The following is a 19,693-nucleotide window of genomic DNA, read 5'->3' as shown; positions in this document are numbered from 1 at the left end:
AATTTACATTATTTATGTATAGAAATCATTGAGTTAATATCTGCAACTGTTTTATGCGTTGTCTGAGGATATAACATTATTACTTTATCTTTGAATATTCTATATTCATAGTTAATAAACAAAGATTAAGTAACAGTCTGGGTCACTTGGCTAATAAGTTAAAGTAAGTCATGATGATTTGAATTTATTTAAAAATTTAACACTCTTCCTTCTGATTCTTAATGTGAATTTTATATTCATCATGTCAGTTTGAATACTTTGATCCCTTAGTTGAACAATAGGTTTTCCAGAACATGTAGATTGGAGCATGACATCTAAAACATACATTCATTTTTTGTTGTTATCATCTTCTATTAGGCTCTATCCTCAGTTCCAAAAAGCACAATGAACAGGATAAAAGAAATGCCTCTGGGTTTTTAATTTATCTTATTTAATTATATGGTATAATTTCCCAAACCTCAATATTATGGAATATAGACATAAATGTTATTAGGATAATTAATTTTTCAAGATCCAATTACTGCTTTAATTACTACTGCTTTAAGAAAATAAAATCTAATTTTATCACAATAAACTATTTCTAAGCTAAATACCTCAGGAATTATGCAATACTCTAGGCTTCTTAATGATATGAGTGATTAAAATTAGTAACTAAAATGAAAAAAATCAACATTTTATTTTCTTGAACTATATAAGCAACAGAGAAATAGGAATATACCATATGTGAAAACTGTAAGAACTTGGAATTCAACCAATCTTGCTTTACTGAATAAGCAGGAGAGAAGTATTCCCTAAAACAGGTCTGTGTCCTTTAAAAGAAGATTTGACAAGAACTACCCAATTTTGAAGTAGAAATCAGTCATATCCAAAAGGTCTGGGCAAGTTTTTTATTTTCTCTTTGTGAATTTGCCTTGCAACAAACGGGGGCATGAGTAAAGAAACAGAAAGTGAGCTCTCTGTCTATTTACCTCACTTTGACTCATCTTCATTTGGGAGAACTTGGCACTATTGAGCTTGGGAATTATGGCTTCATGGCTTCCTGGAAGCTCAGCTGCTGGCTGCAGCTCTGCTCCCGGTCTACAGTACTTCAGTACTACAGTACTAGTACTACAGTACTAGTCACTTTCATACATCTTTTTTTCTCTTCAAATATAACTCAAGAGGTCACTAAGTTTGAGATTAAAAAATAAAATAAAATTTCCACGACAGAGTATCATGCTAAGTGAAATGAGTCAGAAAGAGAGAGACAGACATAGAAAGATTGCACTCATCTGTGGAATATAGAATAATAGACTAGGAGTCTAATACCCAAGAATAGTAGAAATAAGTACTAGGAGGTTGTCTCCATGGCTTGGAGGCTGATCTCTCATTCTGGGCAACTCAGAGAAGGGAGCACCAAGTAAAATGTGGTCGGAGGTCATGCGGGGGAGGAGTGACGCGAGCCGAATGTAGACTAGAGACTGAACACAATGGCCGCTCAACACCTTTATTACAAACCACAACACCTAATCAGAGAGAGAGAACTAAAGGGAATACCCTGCCATAGTGGCAGTTTGGGGTGGGGGGAGACGGGACTGGGGAGGGTGGGAGGGACCCTGGGTTTACTGGTGGTGGAGAATGGGCACTGGTGAAGGGATGGGTTATCGAACTCTGTATGGGGGAAACATGAGCACAAAAATGTATAATTCTGTAACTGTACCCCCACGTTGATTTACTAATTAAAAATAAACTATTAAAAAATTTTAAAAAAATAAAAAAAAATTTCCACGACAGAAAAAACAGTATGTAACAGTTCACACTGCATATGTGTCTGAATTCAAAATAGAAAAGATATGCATGTCACCTAGGACGGATGGAACCAAGGCAATTTAAATACTACTCTCATACACAGAAATTTTGAAAGTATAAAATTATATTCTTTGCATGAGAAAAAAAAGCAGAGAAAAATTCAGAATTGTCACACTTAACTGTCAAGCATTAATTCATTACTGCATTATGCAATATTTCATATTACTTCATTTTAGTTAAATTTCTCATTAATTGAAATTGGCTTATTGAGAAAGAAAGTAGGTAGCTCTTTGCTATCTCACTCAATGCAGGAATACAAGCTCAAGAATTCATTAATTTTTTATACAATTAATTGCACGCTTCATTGTTACTCTTGTCTTATATTCTTTTTTTTTTGTGGTTGTGGTTTTTATTTGGGGGCCACACCAGTGATGCTCAGAGATTATTCCTGGCTCTGTGCTCAGTGTCACCTGACAGGCCTGATGGAAGATATGAGTGTTGAGAATCAAACCTCAGTTGGCCGCATGCAAGGCAAAAGCCCCATGTGCTGTCCTTTTGCTCCAGCCCCACTATGTCTCTAACATACCAGTGATTCATATCTTCCTTTTGATTGCATAGATTGGAAGTGTGCAGTTCAGACATTTCAGAGTGTGCTAATATTTTGTGTGTGTGTGTTTGTTTTTCAGTCTGTTCCCAGTATTCCAGAGGAGTATTTGCCATTTTTGGACTCTATGATAAGAGGTCAGTACATACCTTGACCTCATTCTGCAGCGCCTTACACATCTCCCTCATCACACCGAGTTTTCCCACTGAGGGGGAGAGCCAGTTTGTGCTGCAGCTGAGACCATCCTTACGAGGAGCACTCTTGAGTCTGCTTGATCACTATGAATGGAACTGTTTTGTCTTCTTGTATGACACAGACAGGGGTAAGTGATCATTACACGTCTTCATAAGTGAATCTCTTAAATTTTAATCTGAGTGTTGCAAACACTTGCAACAAATTGTATCACTTGTGTGGTTTAGAAAAATATTTTGTCTCTTAATATGACCAACATGAAAACAAAGTCAGTGCATATTACCAGTATTTTTACCTTGACTGGGAGAAGTGTTCTCTCATTCACAAGGCTAAGTGGGCAAACTATGATTTTCACAGAAATCAAGGTAGATAAATCTTTACATTTTTATGTGACTATATATCTGGTACAATCATAAAATAAAATAACTATATATTTTATGTGAGGTGCAAGCAATTTAATATTTTTGGAACATCTTAAGATAGTAGCAAGATGAGCCATAACAATGAGTTTGAAATGCAAATCTTTAAATGAGTAATTGAAGGCTCATGACCTGGCAATAGAGATCTAAGAGCAGGATTTCTGCTTGCTCACAACTTTTCACTTTACCCTTACCTCTTGGATACAAAGCTGAATGATGATATCCTGTGACCCAGGTATTGAAGAAAAAGAAGGTTCATGAGAAGCATTATTGACAAGCCTCAGAGTTTTGTACAATGTTTGATATCATTTGGCTTTTCAGTTGGAAATGCAACTTACGTAGTTCCTGTATTTTTTTAATTTCATCTTTTATTTACTACTAAAATCATAGACACATGTTATATTTCGAAATAAACATCAAAGACCACTTGTAAGAAATTTTAATTCAGTCCTTTTTTCTTAAAAGTTGTGAGAAGACAGCGAGAATGTAATTGTTTGACAGTTGAGGCAAGTGATTCTCTAGAATTTCTTGATCCTCTGTCTTAGTTGCTTAAGATTAGTAGCCCACTAACTTCAAATTAAACACCTTTATCTCAAGCAGTAACTGCATTGCATAAATGAAAATTAGTATGTGAGGAAAATGGTCACATCTTGATGTTCCCTGCCGCTGTGCTGTGATGGCTCCACTTCCCAGTATGCTGAGTCTTAATCACATACTTGCAAAGGACAAGAATAATTTCTCCCTTTGAATTTATTGTTCTCATTTTGTTTGCTTAGGAAGACCAAAATACAAATCATTTCCTCTGTAATACTGTGCTTAAAAGGATGCACCACTCTCAACAATGAAACAATAAACCTCAGTTATGAATATAGGAAAAACTTCCATCAAACAGAGTTGTTTAAGTCATATGTATTTTTACAACATGAAGAAAAACAAAAGGGCACACACAGCAATATTAAAAGTTAGAATTTGTTTTTTGGTAATTTACTGACTGTGTTCAGATCTTGCTTCTGACTCTGAGTTTAGGGATCATGCTTGACAGGACTCAGTAGACCATATGTAGTGCCTGGGATTATATTTGGGTAAGCTATGTATGAGGCAAGCATCCAATCCTTTGTATTATCTCTCCAGCCCCTAAATCAGAATGTCCTAAAAGTAATGCACAAAATCAAATGTGAATAAAAAAGGTAGGATATACTTACAAAATATGGACATTTCGGTGCTTCTCTGTAATGCTCTTCTCTGAGTGTTTATCTAAACGTAGGCCTCTGGGATGTAACTACTTAATATGACCTTGAATTTATTCACTAACTGATGAAAACACAACTTTTTGATACATCATAAATCTTTAATTTGGAATAAGATACTTCAGTGATCTGCTAAATTATTTCTGCAATCTTGGTTTCTATACTGATAATATTCTTTCTTAATATACAAGAGCTTTATTTTGTAACATCTCAAAATAGTGTTTTTATGTTGAATTGCAGTCAATAAAAGGAATGATGCTTCATTTCTTCTGATGTAAAACTTGAAAACTGTTATCTAACCCCACATTCTTATTTATTATAACTATGGGAAACTGCCTATATTTTTGTCAACATCTACATAATAGAAAAGAAGGAAGAGGGTAGAGGAGAAAGGAGCATATTAAGTTTCATTCTTTTATGCATACTAAAATTATCTTCAAGACTTTTTATATTTTTTATTTTGCATATTCTAAATGAAGGAATGTGAAAAATAGGTGGTGTCACTGTTCTCTTTAAAAGAAGGTTACCTAGTGAGTCCATTCATCTGACTGACTCTCAAAGAAGAAAACATACTCTTTTATTTTTTCATTCACTTCATCTATTTCACGCTCAATGTATACTGATCAGTTTCGGTGTATAAGGAACGCTGATGAGTACTAAGAATCTAATGAGTGAATGAGACACTTGTGAAAATAAATGACTTCCAACTAAGCCTTCTTTGGGAACTAGTACAAAACACTCTACTTCATAAGCAGAAATTTGCTTTTGGTACTTGGCTTGATGTTCTTACAGGTTTAATTAGGACTATTTTACAGTAGTTACATTGCCCTTTTGATATAAGCAGTGATATTACATCCTTTAAATACACCCTCTGTTAAGCTTTTGACTTGATAAATGAAGGAATTTCACTCTTAACCCAAGCTGTTGAAGAGAAACTTGTGTGATGATGGAACTGTTCGGGAATCTGAGTTCCCAGATATCACAGTCACTGGCCACCTGGGACTAATAAATTCTACAAATGTGGCTTATGACTGAGAAAGTGGATTTTTAATTTTGTTTCATTTTTATTAACAGTGTTGATAATCACAATTGCCTAGTGGTTATTGTATTATATAATAAAACATATCTAACCACTGAACCCAGTTAAAAGAATTTCAAGGTTGGGGAAGTAATACAGCAGATAAGGTATTTGTCTTTGCATGAGGCTGACCTGGGTTCCCAGGCATCATATGTGGTCCCCAGCCCTATAAGTGGTGATCTCTGAGCACAGAGTCAGGAGTTAAGCCCTGAGCACATTTGGGTATGGCCTGAACCACACCCCCTTTAAAAATTACTGTATTTCACTCTGAATTTCCAAATTGTTGCTAAAAGATCTCAGAAATCACCCTGAGTATAGTCCTTTTAAGAACAATTTTCACATTGCATGTAATATATATGCTTACTTATCTTTTCTTTCTTCAGAAATGTAAGCCATTCTTCAGTAATGATAACATCTCATTATAATGTATATGAATATTTTGTGTCTCACATATTAATGCCTGTAGGCATATTGTAAATCTAAAATAAATTAATGAATTAAAGCCCTTGACAATAGGTATCAAGCCATTTTAGAACTCCAGTAAATAATCATGTAATTAATTTTTGTAATGAATTTTAAATACTACATTTTATTTTTTATTTGGGGGGGCCTTCCCCAAATAGTGCTCAGGAGAGCTCCAGGGGCTTCTCTCAATGATACTTGCTCTAGCTGTTCAGGCTGACAGTTCAGTGACTGGGCCTAGTGATGTAGCAATCTCAGAATCCAGTGGTGTTGGGAGGTCTCCGGAAACGCCCAGGGAAGCCATGTGTTGCCTGGGCTTGAACTCTTGACCTGACACCAGCCCCATGAGAGATGAGCCTTAGCCCAGGGATCCATATTTCAATGTATCAAATAGTTCCCAGAAGCAGTCAAAATTGAAAACTCACCTGTAGGGATATTACATTAATGTGATTTTCTTGTCATTAAAAAAATAAGAAGCAGACATAAATTTAGCACTATTGATTTAGGCTTGAGGGCTGGAGCAATAGCACAGCGGTTGGGCGTTCACCTTTCACGCGGCCGACCCAAGTTACCGAGAGTATCGAGCCCCCGAGGCAGAGCCTGGCAAGCTACCCATGTGTATTGGATATGCCAAAAACAGTAACAATAAGTCTCTCAATGAGAGATGTTACTGGTGCCCGTTCAAACAAATCGATGAGCAACAGGATGACAATGACAGTGATTTGGGCTTAATTAAAGTAAATACTTGGAAATTTTTCAAACAAATTGCATTTTTGCTAAAGTAAACCTTGAAAAATATTAAATCTCACTGTATTTTTTCTTGATTGAAAAAAGATTAATTCATGTAAGTAGTAGCTTTTTTCCATTTGATATTGATATCTTCAACAAAACATACCATTTATGTGTCTTTTAAACAGAATTTTAAATATGTTATGACATCTTTGGTCATTTCTGTAGCACTGTCATCCCATTGTCCATCCATTTGCTCAAGCGGGCACCAGTAACATCTCCATTGTGAGACTTCTTGTTACTGTTTTTGGCATATCGAATACACCACAGATAGCTTGCTGGGCTCTCTGAAAAGGACGGAGGAATCTAACCCAGGTCAGGTCGGCCATGTGCAAGGCAAATGCCTTACCCGCTATGCTATTGCTCCAGTCTGTGGTCATTTCTAATACTACTTATTACAAAGTTTCATTTGTGGTTTTTTTTGTTTTTTTTTTTTTGTTTTGGTTTTTGGGTCATACCTGGCAAGGCTCAGGAGTTACTCCTGTCTCTGTACTCAGGAATTACTCCTGGCAGTGCTTGGGGGAACATATAGGATGCCGGGAATTGAACTCAGCTCAGCCACATGCAAGGCAGACATCCTACCCGCTGTACTATTGCTCCAGCACCAAAGTTTATTTATTATTATGTAAAAGTTAAGGAAATATAAAGCTAACATTTCAAAATTTTTTAACCTTACCCTCCTCCATTCCTTGCTCAAAGCCTCACACATTTTTCTAATGCTTAATGTCAGCATTTTTCAGTTATTAAGATAGCCAGGCATTTTTATGTCCCATCCAGAGAAAGCATGGCTGACATAAACTATAATTTATTTAATCCTTGTTCTGTTCTTACATTTTGTTCAGATTAATTCTTTCCATGCTAATATTGTTATTTCATGATTGCTAAATACCTTGCACCCAATACCTTTGTACATATCCTATAAATTGTTCCAAAGAGCAATATTTGGCAAAGCATAAAGTAGAAAACTTTCCTTTGACTTATTTTGGCTCTCTTCCTTTGGTCTGTTTTTTACTTTTTAGCACTTTTTTTTTACAAAAATATATTCTCCACATTGCATAACATATTTTGAGAAACCTAGGAAACAGTGCTGTGGATGGCAGAATATGTATGTGCTGAAGCCATGCGGGAAATGATAAGGGGACGAAAAGAGGAGTTTGTGTGGGGAGAAAAGGGAGCTTGCAATTTTTTTTCTGCTTTTGGTTTCTATTAAGTTTCATTTTTAACTGCCTTAAATCATTTTGGGAAAAAAAAAGTCTAAACAGAAAGGAGCAAATGAAGAGAAAGGGGCTTGAAATACCTTTATGTGCTCTCTCCTTTACCCCCACATATATATATATGTCCCTGAATAGCCCTGCATAGTTATCGCCTGTGTAATAAATATTCTTATATAACTGGTCCTCAACTCCAGTTCTTTCCTTCTTCGTGTTTTCTCATCTTGTTCCATTCAATTGCTCTTTCCCTCCCTCCGTCTTCTCAGAGCCTGGAATAAACAGGCATCGTGACTCTAGGGGTTCTAGAATTCATCTCATCTCTTACCTCTAAACTCAAGTCCATCGGCAATAGAGGAGGAAGATAAACTAGATGGTGACATTAGTGAATATGGAACAATGGCTTCATTCTCATCCAGGTAGAGTTACAGATCCCTGCTCTTGTAGATATGCTCTTTACTCAGGAACTTCTACAGGATTCTCTTAACTGTCGGTAGCACCACACCAAGGAAAGAGAAGCACTCAGCAGGAGGGGTGCACATCACAAGCACCACTGCTTTCCTCCTTCTCCACACCTCCAGCTCCTAACTACCGCCCATGATAATACTCCATACTGCTTAACTTGCTTCGGGCACATTTTTCTTATTAAGAAGGAAATTAGACACGCTCAGGCAAAAAATTAATTGACATATACATTTAGGAAAAGTAAAATGCAGACCTGGCATTATCCAATGTACAAATGAATAATTTACCTTTAATTCCTCATAGTTAGGTCCCTTTTTGTCCCAATTTATTTCCTAATCCTGTTAAGGGTGTTTAGGACCTTCACCAAGACAGAGAGGAGAATTCCCCTCTGCAAGCTTCCATGAAGGCCCTCAAATAATTATCTGCTTTTATCAGGATGAGGCTTTATAGTTTATCTAAATATGTTTGTGCGCTAACTTTTGTTACATTTATGGCCAGACTGCTAAAAGCAAACGTTTAATCCACTCTACCTGAAGAGATCATCACTTAACTGTATCTTTTGATCCTGTGTCATTGCCTCCCTCCCGAACCAGGCCAGCTCCAGAGCAAAGGAAAATACAGATATGAAAACAGCAATCATGCTTCCTATGGAGAGTCTAGCTTGTAACTGAAGGAGAAAGTTACTGCTGGCTGTGGGCACTGTGAACTAGGAAGGAAAGCAGTGGGGAAATGAGGTGACATTATCGAGAGAAGCACGAAAAGGTGTTTTTATAAGGAGGTGAGGTATCAGATCTCCTTTCCCTAGTGAGAGAAGGCAAAGTAACACACCCCATCTAGTTACACAATAAAGGATTTGCTGGTGCATGTTGGAAGTCATAGCCTGAAAGGGTGCTGAAATCTACTAAGGCAGATGAATGACAATAAGATGGCCAAACAGGGACTGGACCAAGAAGCGTGCTGTAATGTTACAGGGGTAGCAAAGAAAGAAGAGAAAAGAACAAGGGGGAAAAAAAAAACAGCAAAACACTAGTGTGTTAACAAAATGAAGTTTGGGAGGCAAAAATACAGAAGCTAAGAGCTGCTTGGGGGCTTCCAGCAGCCATCCAGACATTCATTTTAGAGGTTGTATGAGCCTAGGGGATGACAGGGAAAATGGCATGCTGCCTGCATGAATATTTGTGCTGGGTCACTCTCCTGTCCCAGAAGCAGCAGCATGCACTGTCCCCTGCTGACAGATAATCAGGCTGCATGTATCTCCTTTTCCAAACCCTCCCTACATTCAGCTTTCAGTCTCAAACAAAGGGAAGAGCAAATTTGGATGAGAACTTTGGAAACGGTACTCACGAAAACACTGATTTTCCCGAAACCTTCCCAAATTCAAACTTGAACAAACAAGTTCCTCATTAAGTGTGTGGATCTCCAGCTGAATTCTGGTTCCTCCCCCAGGGAGGATTTTTAATTCTTTTTGAAATATTCATGTTGTTTGAAACTGTTTTACTGTGATTGAGCCCTGAGCATATGTTAAACCTGTCAATTGAGTTATTCAGCCATGTCTGAAGACCAAGGGGGAGAAATATGTTCCTTAAGAATCGTTAAATTAGTGGAATATAGGTACAGTGCTTTAGAAAATGTCTTATCCAAAAGGGACAAACTGTATGGAATAGTTTCTCACTGGTCCCATCTTTTCAGTTACCCATCCCTTTCTGAAATAGTGGATATAAAAATAATGATTTCCTGACAACTTGTGAATTTTTAGAATAGAATCATAGAATACCCCCCAACAATGATCAAAACAACAATAAATAATTAATCGATGAAAATGTGGCTTCTCTGAAGAGCTAGGGATGAAATCTTTAGGGCTCTCATTGAATACATGACCTGAAGATAAGTTAATGTCTTCTCAATGAAATTTTCTTTCTCTCAGAAAAATGGAACAAATATCTATGTGATTAAAAATGCATAATTAAGGTGGAGATTCTATAATGCAAAACTTATATCAGAGATAAGAGTTACTCAAGTTGTGTGACTTATAATCAATTTAGCATGTTGTAAAATCATTCCCAGAAGAAATAGGAAAGTAAGTGGTCCAAACAAGAGCTAGAAGTGCAAACCACAGAGGTGAGAAGTTGAGGGACTTTTGCAAATGAGGAGCTGTCTGATTTTATTTAAACTTGTGCTATATGGACTTTTCAGGAATGTGGAGTGAGGGCAGAGGTTGGTATTATAGTTGTAATGACCACATAGCACTAAGATTTTTGCCAGGGTGATGCACTGGCGCTTTGTCATTGTGTATATCCTTAAGGTGCTTTGTAAAATCCTAAAAAAAAACCTAGAATGTAACTTGAATCACCAGAATGGAAAAATCTGCAAAGTGATGGGAGAGACCTAAAGGTTTATTATTATCTAAAAACAGTATTCCTTATCATAGGAAAGATACCTGATTAGTATTTCCCAAAGTTTGTTTCAGGGTTGATGTGTCTGTTTTAATAGATACCCAATTATGATCATAACAGACAGGGAAACAGTTCAGCACCATAAACTCAATGGCTGATAATCTTTATTTTGAAGAGCATATTGTTTTCTGGCCTTCTTACATCTTTGCTTGCCTAAATCTGCCAAAATTGTCCCACGTCATAGATTATTTTTATTATATTTACTATATCTTAGTTCATTGAGAGTTACTTAGTTCTTTTCCTATGAATCTTATAAAAGAATATGAGACGCATACATTTCTATCAATTCTAACTGAGGGAATATTTAAACCATGACTCATTTTAAAAATTTGTCCACTTGTAAGAATCTTAAAATATTTCCAAACACAACATTAAAAGGCCAATTCAAAAATAGACATTCGAATATAAAATTAAGTTAGCTTTTTGTCAGTGATATAACCTAAACTCTTTTTATCTTATTTATAAACCTTACTCTTTTTTATCTTATTTATATATAATTTATTAAACTATGGTACCCACAGATTCCCTCCGTAATACTGAAGTGAAGATAGTTTAATGTCTTTCACAGTAATGATATAATGCTTTTTTTGGTGGGGGGAGGGCCAATTTGTGCCGGGCCTGGTGACACTCCAGGAGATAGTCCTGACTCAGCTCAAAGCTCTCTCCTGGTAGTGCTGGGAGGACCATATGCAGTACTGGGGATCCAACCAAGATCAGCTGCATACAAGGCTGGTGCCTTAACCCCTCACTTATCTCTCCAGCTCAAAATAATAGTTCCTCATTTTGAATATATTGAATATTAAATATGTAATTAATATAGAGAGTATACACCTTTCTCTTTTAAAAATTATATTTCACATACAATGTTACCCTAAAATCTTAGATCTGACCAAAATCTCTAATGTAAGATATCAAATTTGGGACAAATTGCTTGCCTTTATGTATGAGGAATACCTAATGGAAGAAGAAGAGGGCTATTTCTCACATCATCTAAGTACTTGAACATTTTTACTGTGTGTATACGTAGTTGAAGTAAAACTTTACATTGCACTCATCCATCTCATCATAATTAATATTTATCTTGTTGTATGATGCATTCAATTTTAATTAAGCACTAGAGGATGGACTTTGGAAATCAACCATGGAATGTATGTAATGTAGCAAAGCACTTTCAACTCTTATAATGAATTTAGACATTTTTAAAAATCCCAATTGGAACTATGTGTATGAGTTTATTTTGTTTGACAGCCTACCTATGTAACAATTTAAATAAATAGCTCACCCAAGGCAGAAGCACCATCTTCTCAAAGCAGGATTGTACTAAGCTGAATGCAGGGTTTTTTCGCTAGTCTGATTCTTTTCTGCTTCTCTCCTTACCATAACCTTTATATTATCAACACAATAGCTGAAGGAGACCTTGTGAAACTGGCAGATCACATCCCTCTGCCCCAAATTGTCCAGTAGCCTAAGCTCACTACGTAAAATCTAAGTCTTTGCGATGACAAGTCAGACACCTTTTGTCCTCGGCACCCCTGTACGGGCTTTGTGCTTAGCGGGACACTTTATCTGCCTTTGTAACAAGACTTCACTGCCTGTTTTTCCAGACCCTACCCCCTGTTACAGCCTCAATGAACTCTGCTCTGACCATATCCCTGTCCACCCCAGAGTTCCTCATCCTTCTTTCCTGCTTCATTTGTCTTGGAGGCACATTTACCCCGGTGCATGCTCTTCGTTTCACCTCCTGAACAGAGACTGCAACACAGAAGGCATTATCAGTCTGTTTATTCTCTGCTGGATTCTCGGGGCCTGGCCCAAAAAAGGTGCATGGCACATGTGTATCAAATGAAATTTCATAAAATTAACCATAAATGGCAAGAATGGTGATTAAAGCAATAAAGAGTTGTAACGTGTGCAATTATTATCATAGGGGAGGGTGGTCTGGATTTCCTGTCGGCCCAGGAATGAGTGACAGAATTACTTAGTATATAGGACATGCAGAGGATTCGTGGGGTATCTGACAATCTGTCACTTCAGTTGTTTATACTTGAACAGGGAATTTTTTTATCCTAGCACTTAGCAGTTGGTGAATATATAAATAAGAAGTGGTAAAGTATATTCTTAAAACATTCTAGAAGAGGGGTAAAAAACTCTAACATGTTTTATCCAAAATTAACCAGGGTTATAGATAAATCCAATGTATCTTTTGGTAACCCTTATACTTTTAAAAAACTAATATAAAGTGCATATGTCCCCCCAAATGCAAATGGAGAAAAAAAACTGTAGGCAAAGGAAAAGACTTGTTATAGATTTTTTTTAATTGCCTTCAATGGTTTCTGAGATTCTTCAAGACTTTATGACCTGAGAATAATAGCAATCACTCACATAATGCTTATCCTGCCCAGAATTGGCTCCAAAAGCCTTATAGGTATAAAGACATTTCGTCTTCATAGCATTCTGAAGTAGTTGGTACTAACATTTCCATTTTGCAGATGAGGATATTATAGACTAGTAAGGATAAATAACACATTCAAGATTAGGCAGCAAGTGATGCAAAACAGGCTTCAAATCTGGACAGTGACCTCAGAGTTCGTCCTCTTCGTTGCCACTACACCATGCTGTCAGCGAGGGCCTCCAACTGTCATTGGAGTCACAGATAGTTGAGGAGGAGGGCAAGGGAAGCAAGTTCGAGACATTTAATCTATAACACTCTGCAACATCGTGCAGCTCCATGAGTCTTGAGCTCAAACCGACAACCAGTCACAGATACAAATATTTCTGCTTTAGATTTTTGGTTCATCGTGGACATCTGAGTCTGGCAGCTGCTTATATGATCTTTTGTGTGGCCACAGGTGTTGTCTGTGCTACTGGAGCACATAATTGAGGGTGACAAGGCACGCTTAGTGGAGACTGCCAGCCCCAGGAGGTATTGCCAAGTTTCATACTGAAAGTCAAACATACGCATGTGCCAGTTTTCTCCTAAATGCATTTTTATTGAAGAAAAAACAAAGTTGTCCTCTTTAAAAACATCATCTGCAGATGGGGAAAGGATGATGTTGGTATAAAAATAGTGACATTAGCAGGCTCAAAAATGAAATTTTTGTCTTAAATCTGGAGATGAAAGAACTTTAAAATTGGTGATGTCACACAGTGACATTAGTAATGACCACTTGAATACCAAATAACAATCAGAATCTACATACTTCACCCTTTAAAAGTTACTTAAGTTTGCCTGTTTAAAAACAACGTAAATTAGAGAATAAATTGCATCTAGCTTCTTTTCATTATTTTGCTTGTCTTGCTTGGGGGCCACACTAAGCATTGCTTCAGAGCTACTCTCGGGCATGGTGCTTTAGGGTTGCTTCCATTGGTGGTGCTTAGGGGACTGTGTGGTGCAGGAGACTGAACCCATACCTCCCACATGCAAAGAATGTGTTCAGCCCACTGAGATAACTAGCTGGCCCTCAGTGTCTTTTTTTTATTATTATTTTTTTATTTTTGGGTCACACCTGGCGATGCACAGGGGTTACTCCTGGCTCTGCACTCAGGAATTACCCCTGGCCGTGCTCAAGGGACCATATGGGATGCTGGGATTTGAACCCCGGCCGGCCGCATGCAAGGCAAACGCCCTACCCGCTGTGCTATCTCTCCAGCCCTTTTTTTTTTTTTTTTGCTTTTTGGGTCACACCCAGCAATGCACAGGAATTACCCCTGGCAGTGCTTGGGGGACCATATGGGATGCCGGGGATCGAACCTGGGTTGGCCGCGTGCCAGGCAAATGCCCTACCCGCTGTGCTATCGCTCCGGCCCCCCTCAGTGTCTTTTTTAATAAAAAAAATAGTGTAGGGGCTGGAGCGATAGCACAGCGGGTAAGGCGTTTGCCTGGCACGCGGCCGACCCAGGTTCGATCCCCGGCATCCCATATGGTCCCCCAAGCACTGCCAGGAGTAATTCCTGAGCGCAGAGCCAGGAGTAACCCCTGAGCATCGCTGGGTGTGACCCAAAAAGCAAAAAAAAAAATAGTGTACCTGATTTGTATCTATGAGTAGATGTTTCATTGACCTCGAGTGATGATTCGACGAACAGCACTAGAGACTTCCGTACAAGTTGAGTGTTTCAGCTGCATTAAGCAAAGGTTAATGTTTTAGGTTTTAGGTGACCAGCTGTGTACTATGCTTGATAAATATAGGCATAAATTTTGATAAATATAGCTATAAATTTTGATAGAAAAAAGCAAGCATATCACAATGGTAAGACGCGTACCCATAAATTTACAGAAACCAAAAGAAAATATTGGAAATAAAAGAAGACCGCTGTTCTATTTGGGTCTAAGATAGCTCCATGTAGGGGGTAGAATTTGGTGCCTACACCGTTAATGTAGCTTTTCAACTAGAGTAGAGGGGAGGCACACTCAGGAGAGAACCTGGAAGATTGGGAATAAAAAGGAAGATCTGGATCAGCACAAGTAGTGAGCTATCCACCTTGTTTGGAGTATAGCCTCAGTCACTGGAGAAGTTTAGCAGCTAGTCAGGGAACGGTGAGCCAAGAGTCAGGACTAGGTCTTAATCTGCCTCCCCAGAACTCAGTCAGTGATTAAATGTTACAGTTGTATGATTAATGTTGAGTGACAGGAAATGGCATGTTGGTGCAATGAAATGACATTTAGGTGAAATGTTCACTGAAAAGAGACGTAAAAGAGTCTCCGTGGATAACTGTGATGTGCATCCCCTCACTGAGGCACATCCAGGACTGTGCAGAGGTGCAAAGGTCAGAGAATGTAGACCTGTTTTCCAGGGAAGCTTCAGAGAAGATAACATTTGAGCTACATAGATATTGAGGTAAGTGGTTTCCAAATAAAGTGGGAGAAAACTGTTGCTTAGAGGAAACCGTGATTTCAAGAATCTGACCTGCTGTGCAAATGATAAGTAACACTGCTGTTTAAGTAGATAGTAGTTGAAAGATTATTAACCTGGAGAAAGGAAATGATTTGTTAAAAAAAATAAAAACAGATAACATGGAATTATTTGAGCCTTTGGATTCTACCGTAGGAAATGGTATGTGGCCAGTTATTATTTTAAAGTAGGATGCCAACATTATAGAAGTTTATGCCTCATAATTAAAACACTAAAGCAGCAAGGAGAAAGAACTGGGGGTGGTAAGATTGAAAAAACAACCAGGAGAATTACAATGTGACATATAAACAACTGAAATGAGCGTAGTAAGATTTAAATGCTAAGAAGGTGTCAAGTACATGAATCATCAGAGTAGGCTGGCTGTATGATTTGAGATTTGGAACCAGATCATATTTTAAAGATTTTACTCTGCTTTTTCTTAAAAATAACTAAGGGAAGATAGAGATTTCTAATTTCCACTCATGTATTCCTACATCTACTATGTATCTGGGGATGTACTCATGTGCAAACATTAATATAAATCAACTATATTAATGATAAAAGGATAATATCCTTTTATCATTATAAATTACTCATATTTGGTGTATTCATATGATAGGATTTTGATAATGAGATGCTTAGTTTGCTACCATCTTACAGTATACCTAATATCTTGATATAAGGAGAGTTTAAACTGTGATGAGGTCCTGCTCATATTCAAATGTTTCCTATTTTAGCACAGATTTTATTTGGGGGCCAAACCCAGCAGTGGTCAGGGCTTATGTCAAGCTCTGTGTCAAGGATCACTCCTAGTAGGGTGCTGGGGAATGAACCCGGAGAGGCCAGGTGCAAGGCAAGTGCCCCACCTGCTGTACTGTCACTCCAGCCCAAAGACAGAATTCAGCTGTGTGTGATTCTCCTAATTTGGTTGCATAGCACTATATAATTTTGCAGTTTTATGAAGAAAACAAACTATTTTCTTCTCAGTGCCTTTAATGGTATGTGAAACATATTGATAATAACTTCTATTTACTAACGGTATATTTATATTTATATATAGATATCATGATATTTATATATAGATATAAATGCATTTGTACAAGTGAGAAAAGTTTGAGTACTTGGTCAGATTTTCAGCCCCTTCCCCTCCTAACCACGTTTACATTAATACATGGTTGTAAGATAGACTCCCATGTAACAATTCCCAGACTACCATGTTGGCCTGGAGAAAGTCATAATGTGATTATTTTATTTCCTTTCACAGTGAACTTCTGCTGAGCAGTTTCTTAGTCTGAGTTAGAACACTATTAATTTTTCCAAATATATTATTCCAAACATTTTTTCCCAGTTTTCACTAATATAAAGCAATATCCTTTCTCAGTCCCATTATTCAACCCCTGGTACCCTACATAATCTCCTGAACCCTGCCAGGAATAAACTGCAAGCCGGCTGTGACCCCGAACCAAAAGTAACAAAGTTTTAATGAGCCCATTTATGTTAATCACATTCATAATTAACATCCAAAACCATGATAGTATTTACCCATGAAATAATATCAAACAAAAAAGCAATCAGAAATTTAGGAAAAAACATGAAAAGTTTAAATATTATTTTGGTTCTATCTAAATATAGTAAATTAAATACAGAGGATTTTAATAATATATGTAATTCATTTTGCTTAAGAAACAAAATTAATTAGCAAGAAAATAGTTTTTTATTTTATAAGTTTTATGGAATATTTATAAAAACAGACTATGTGGTAAGTCAATGAACACAATGGAAAACCTCAAACAAGTAATATAAAACTTTAAACAAATAATATGATATTTATGAAAGAATACATAATACATAAAAACAATTAAGACTTCAAATTTTTCATCAAGGTTTATTTAAATTTATAAAATTAAATAAGAAAAATAATTTCTTCAAAGAAGAAAATTGCAATATCTATATCAAAACTTGAAAAATAAATAAATAGAAAACAAATCTTGAAGATAAATCAGTTTTACTTACATATAGTCTTAAGTGCTTTTTTGAACTGTAAAAAAATATTAAAATGACTTTATATGCTCTCTACCGCATATCCAGTAAAATGCAAAATAAAGCCTAGAACAATGAAATAAGAATGACAAAAGCAGAAATTGAAGAAGGAAAATGCAAGAGTATTCATTGTAAGAACTGGTATCTACCCAAAGGCAAATTTGCTTTAATATTTATCTGGAGATGGTATTAATGTTTAAGAATAATGGAAAAATTTAATGGAATTTTATTGTCTGGCAGAAGAAAGATTAGTAGGATATAGATTTGATGACTCTTTAGCAGATGTAAAATTTTAATGTGACTATAATAAAAATAAACACATTCCTGAGGCAAAATATATAGACCTTGGGGCTGGAGCGATAGCACAGCGGGTAGGGCGTTTGCCTTGCACGTGGCCGACCCGGGTTCTAATCCCAGCATCCCATATGGTCCCCTGAGCACCACCAGGGGTAATTCCTGAGTGAAGAGCCAGGAGTAACCCCTGTGCATCGCCGGATGTGACCCAAAAACCAATATATATATATATATATATATATATATGTATGTATATATGTATATATATATCTAGCAATAAATGGCAATATTTGTCCTGCCAATAAATATATAAAATATGTTAATCTCAATTAAAATTAAATGCTACACACATCAAATAGAAAGATCTTTTGCTAATTGCTAATAATGGTAATGAAACCTAACTTCATTAAGATTTTAGGATAGGATATAAGTCCACTTAACATGGTAATAGTAGTATTACTTTGCTCAAGTTCTGTTGTATAAACTTTCCATGAGAAAATTGGGCACTCCAGATAAAAGTCTCCTACACCCAGGACTTCCTCATAAAATAACCTACGGGTGTGGAAGAGAGTTCAGAGGACTGAATGCAGGCCTGGCATACACAGGGTCTCCTATTCAGTCCCCATCACCTGAGGGGCCATCTGCAGCTCCATTAGTGGGGAGACCTATCCCCAACCCCAAATCTAAAGTTTCTGACTATTTTATAAAGACTGATATTCAAAATTTAACACAAAATGGTGAATTTTAGAATTATTGTGAACTGGAGAGTGTTTATTAAATACTATGGCAATGCCAACTTGCCTTTTATGAATATCTAATTATTTTTTCATTGAATTAATTTTCCTTCATTAAAATTGAAATAAACAGACAAGGAAGGCTAAAATATCATAACAAATCTGATGACTGCTAGAGTGAATCTCTGATCTGAAATTTGCAGTGTCTCAAAACAAATCTGTCCAATTAATCACAATGTTAATATAGTTATTTTTACTCAGAAGAGAAAAAATATGCAACATAAAAATTTTAAAGCACATTGTATCACTTTCTTTGTATAAATGGATAATCATATTTTATATTTTATATCAGATGAAAAATTTTATACTTAGAGTGCAGGAACTTTACATACTGAAAGCACTGGAATTTTTTACTTGCCTTTCAAAAGTGTAAGTAACTTATTCTGCCGTTTGGATGGTTAATGGCATGAAAAAATTTCAAAATACCAGGATGCCTCTATTTTCATAAATGCACATCACAGCTGAAATACTCCCTTACAACTCAAGTCAGCCACTGTCTTTCATGTCACTGGTAGCCAGTAAGGTTTAAATCTGGTTAAAATAGTGAAAAGCAAACCTAATGATTAGATTTTTAAATCTAATTTAAAATTTGACATTTTCTTTCAATAGCCAGTGACTGCTCATCTTCATTTATGCTGATTTAACTTTAGAAATTTCAAAGGAGGCATTTATCTCTTTTAAATTTAACATTTATTATAGAATGTTTTGGGAATGTTAAGATTGGTCAGACCTGATACTCCGCCACGCTGGCCCCTTCCTGTAATTTCACTGTCCCAGAGTTTCTGCAGGACTGCAGAACAGCAAGGGATGCAGCACAGCAAGGGATGCATTGCCTCCATCCCCAATTCTGGAAGGACTGAGAGGACATCTCAGCTGTGTCTTCCTCATTTTTCTTCTCCTTGATACATCCCCCCAAGCTTCTTTTTTTTTCTCTTCCTCAATACAGAATCTCATTTAGTTTTTATCAAAGA

At 36.7% G+C, this 19,693-nt stretch overlaps 1 protein-coding gene across 7 annotated transcripts in view; it reads left to right on the top strand.

The window, feature by feature from the left end:
* Positions 1-19,693, top strand: part of GRIA4 (glutamate ionotropic receptor AMPA type subunit 4) — a 334,174-nt gene that overhangs the window by 125,672 nt on the left and 188,809 nt on the right. For all 7 annotated transcript variants that reach the window (XM_004604799.2, XM_004604801.2, XM_055130905.1 and 4 more), the window contains exon 4: positions 2,475-2,714. In XM_004604799.2, coding sequence (XP_004604856.1) covers positions 2,475-2,714 — 240 coding nt within the window. The remainder of the gene's footprint in view (positions 1-2,474; positions 2,715-19,693) is intronic.

Source organism: Sorex araneus, chromosome 3 (genome assembly GCF_027595985.1).
Source record: "Sorex araneus isolate mSorAra2 chromosome 3, mSorAra2.pri, whole genome shotgun sequence".
In the NCBI taxonomy this organism is placed as follows: domain Eukaryota; kingdom Metazoa; phylum Chordata; class Mammalia; order Eulipotyphla; family Soricidae; genus Sorex; species Sorex araneus.
This window is presented reverse-complemented; position numbering and strand designations above follow the sequence as displayed.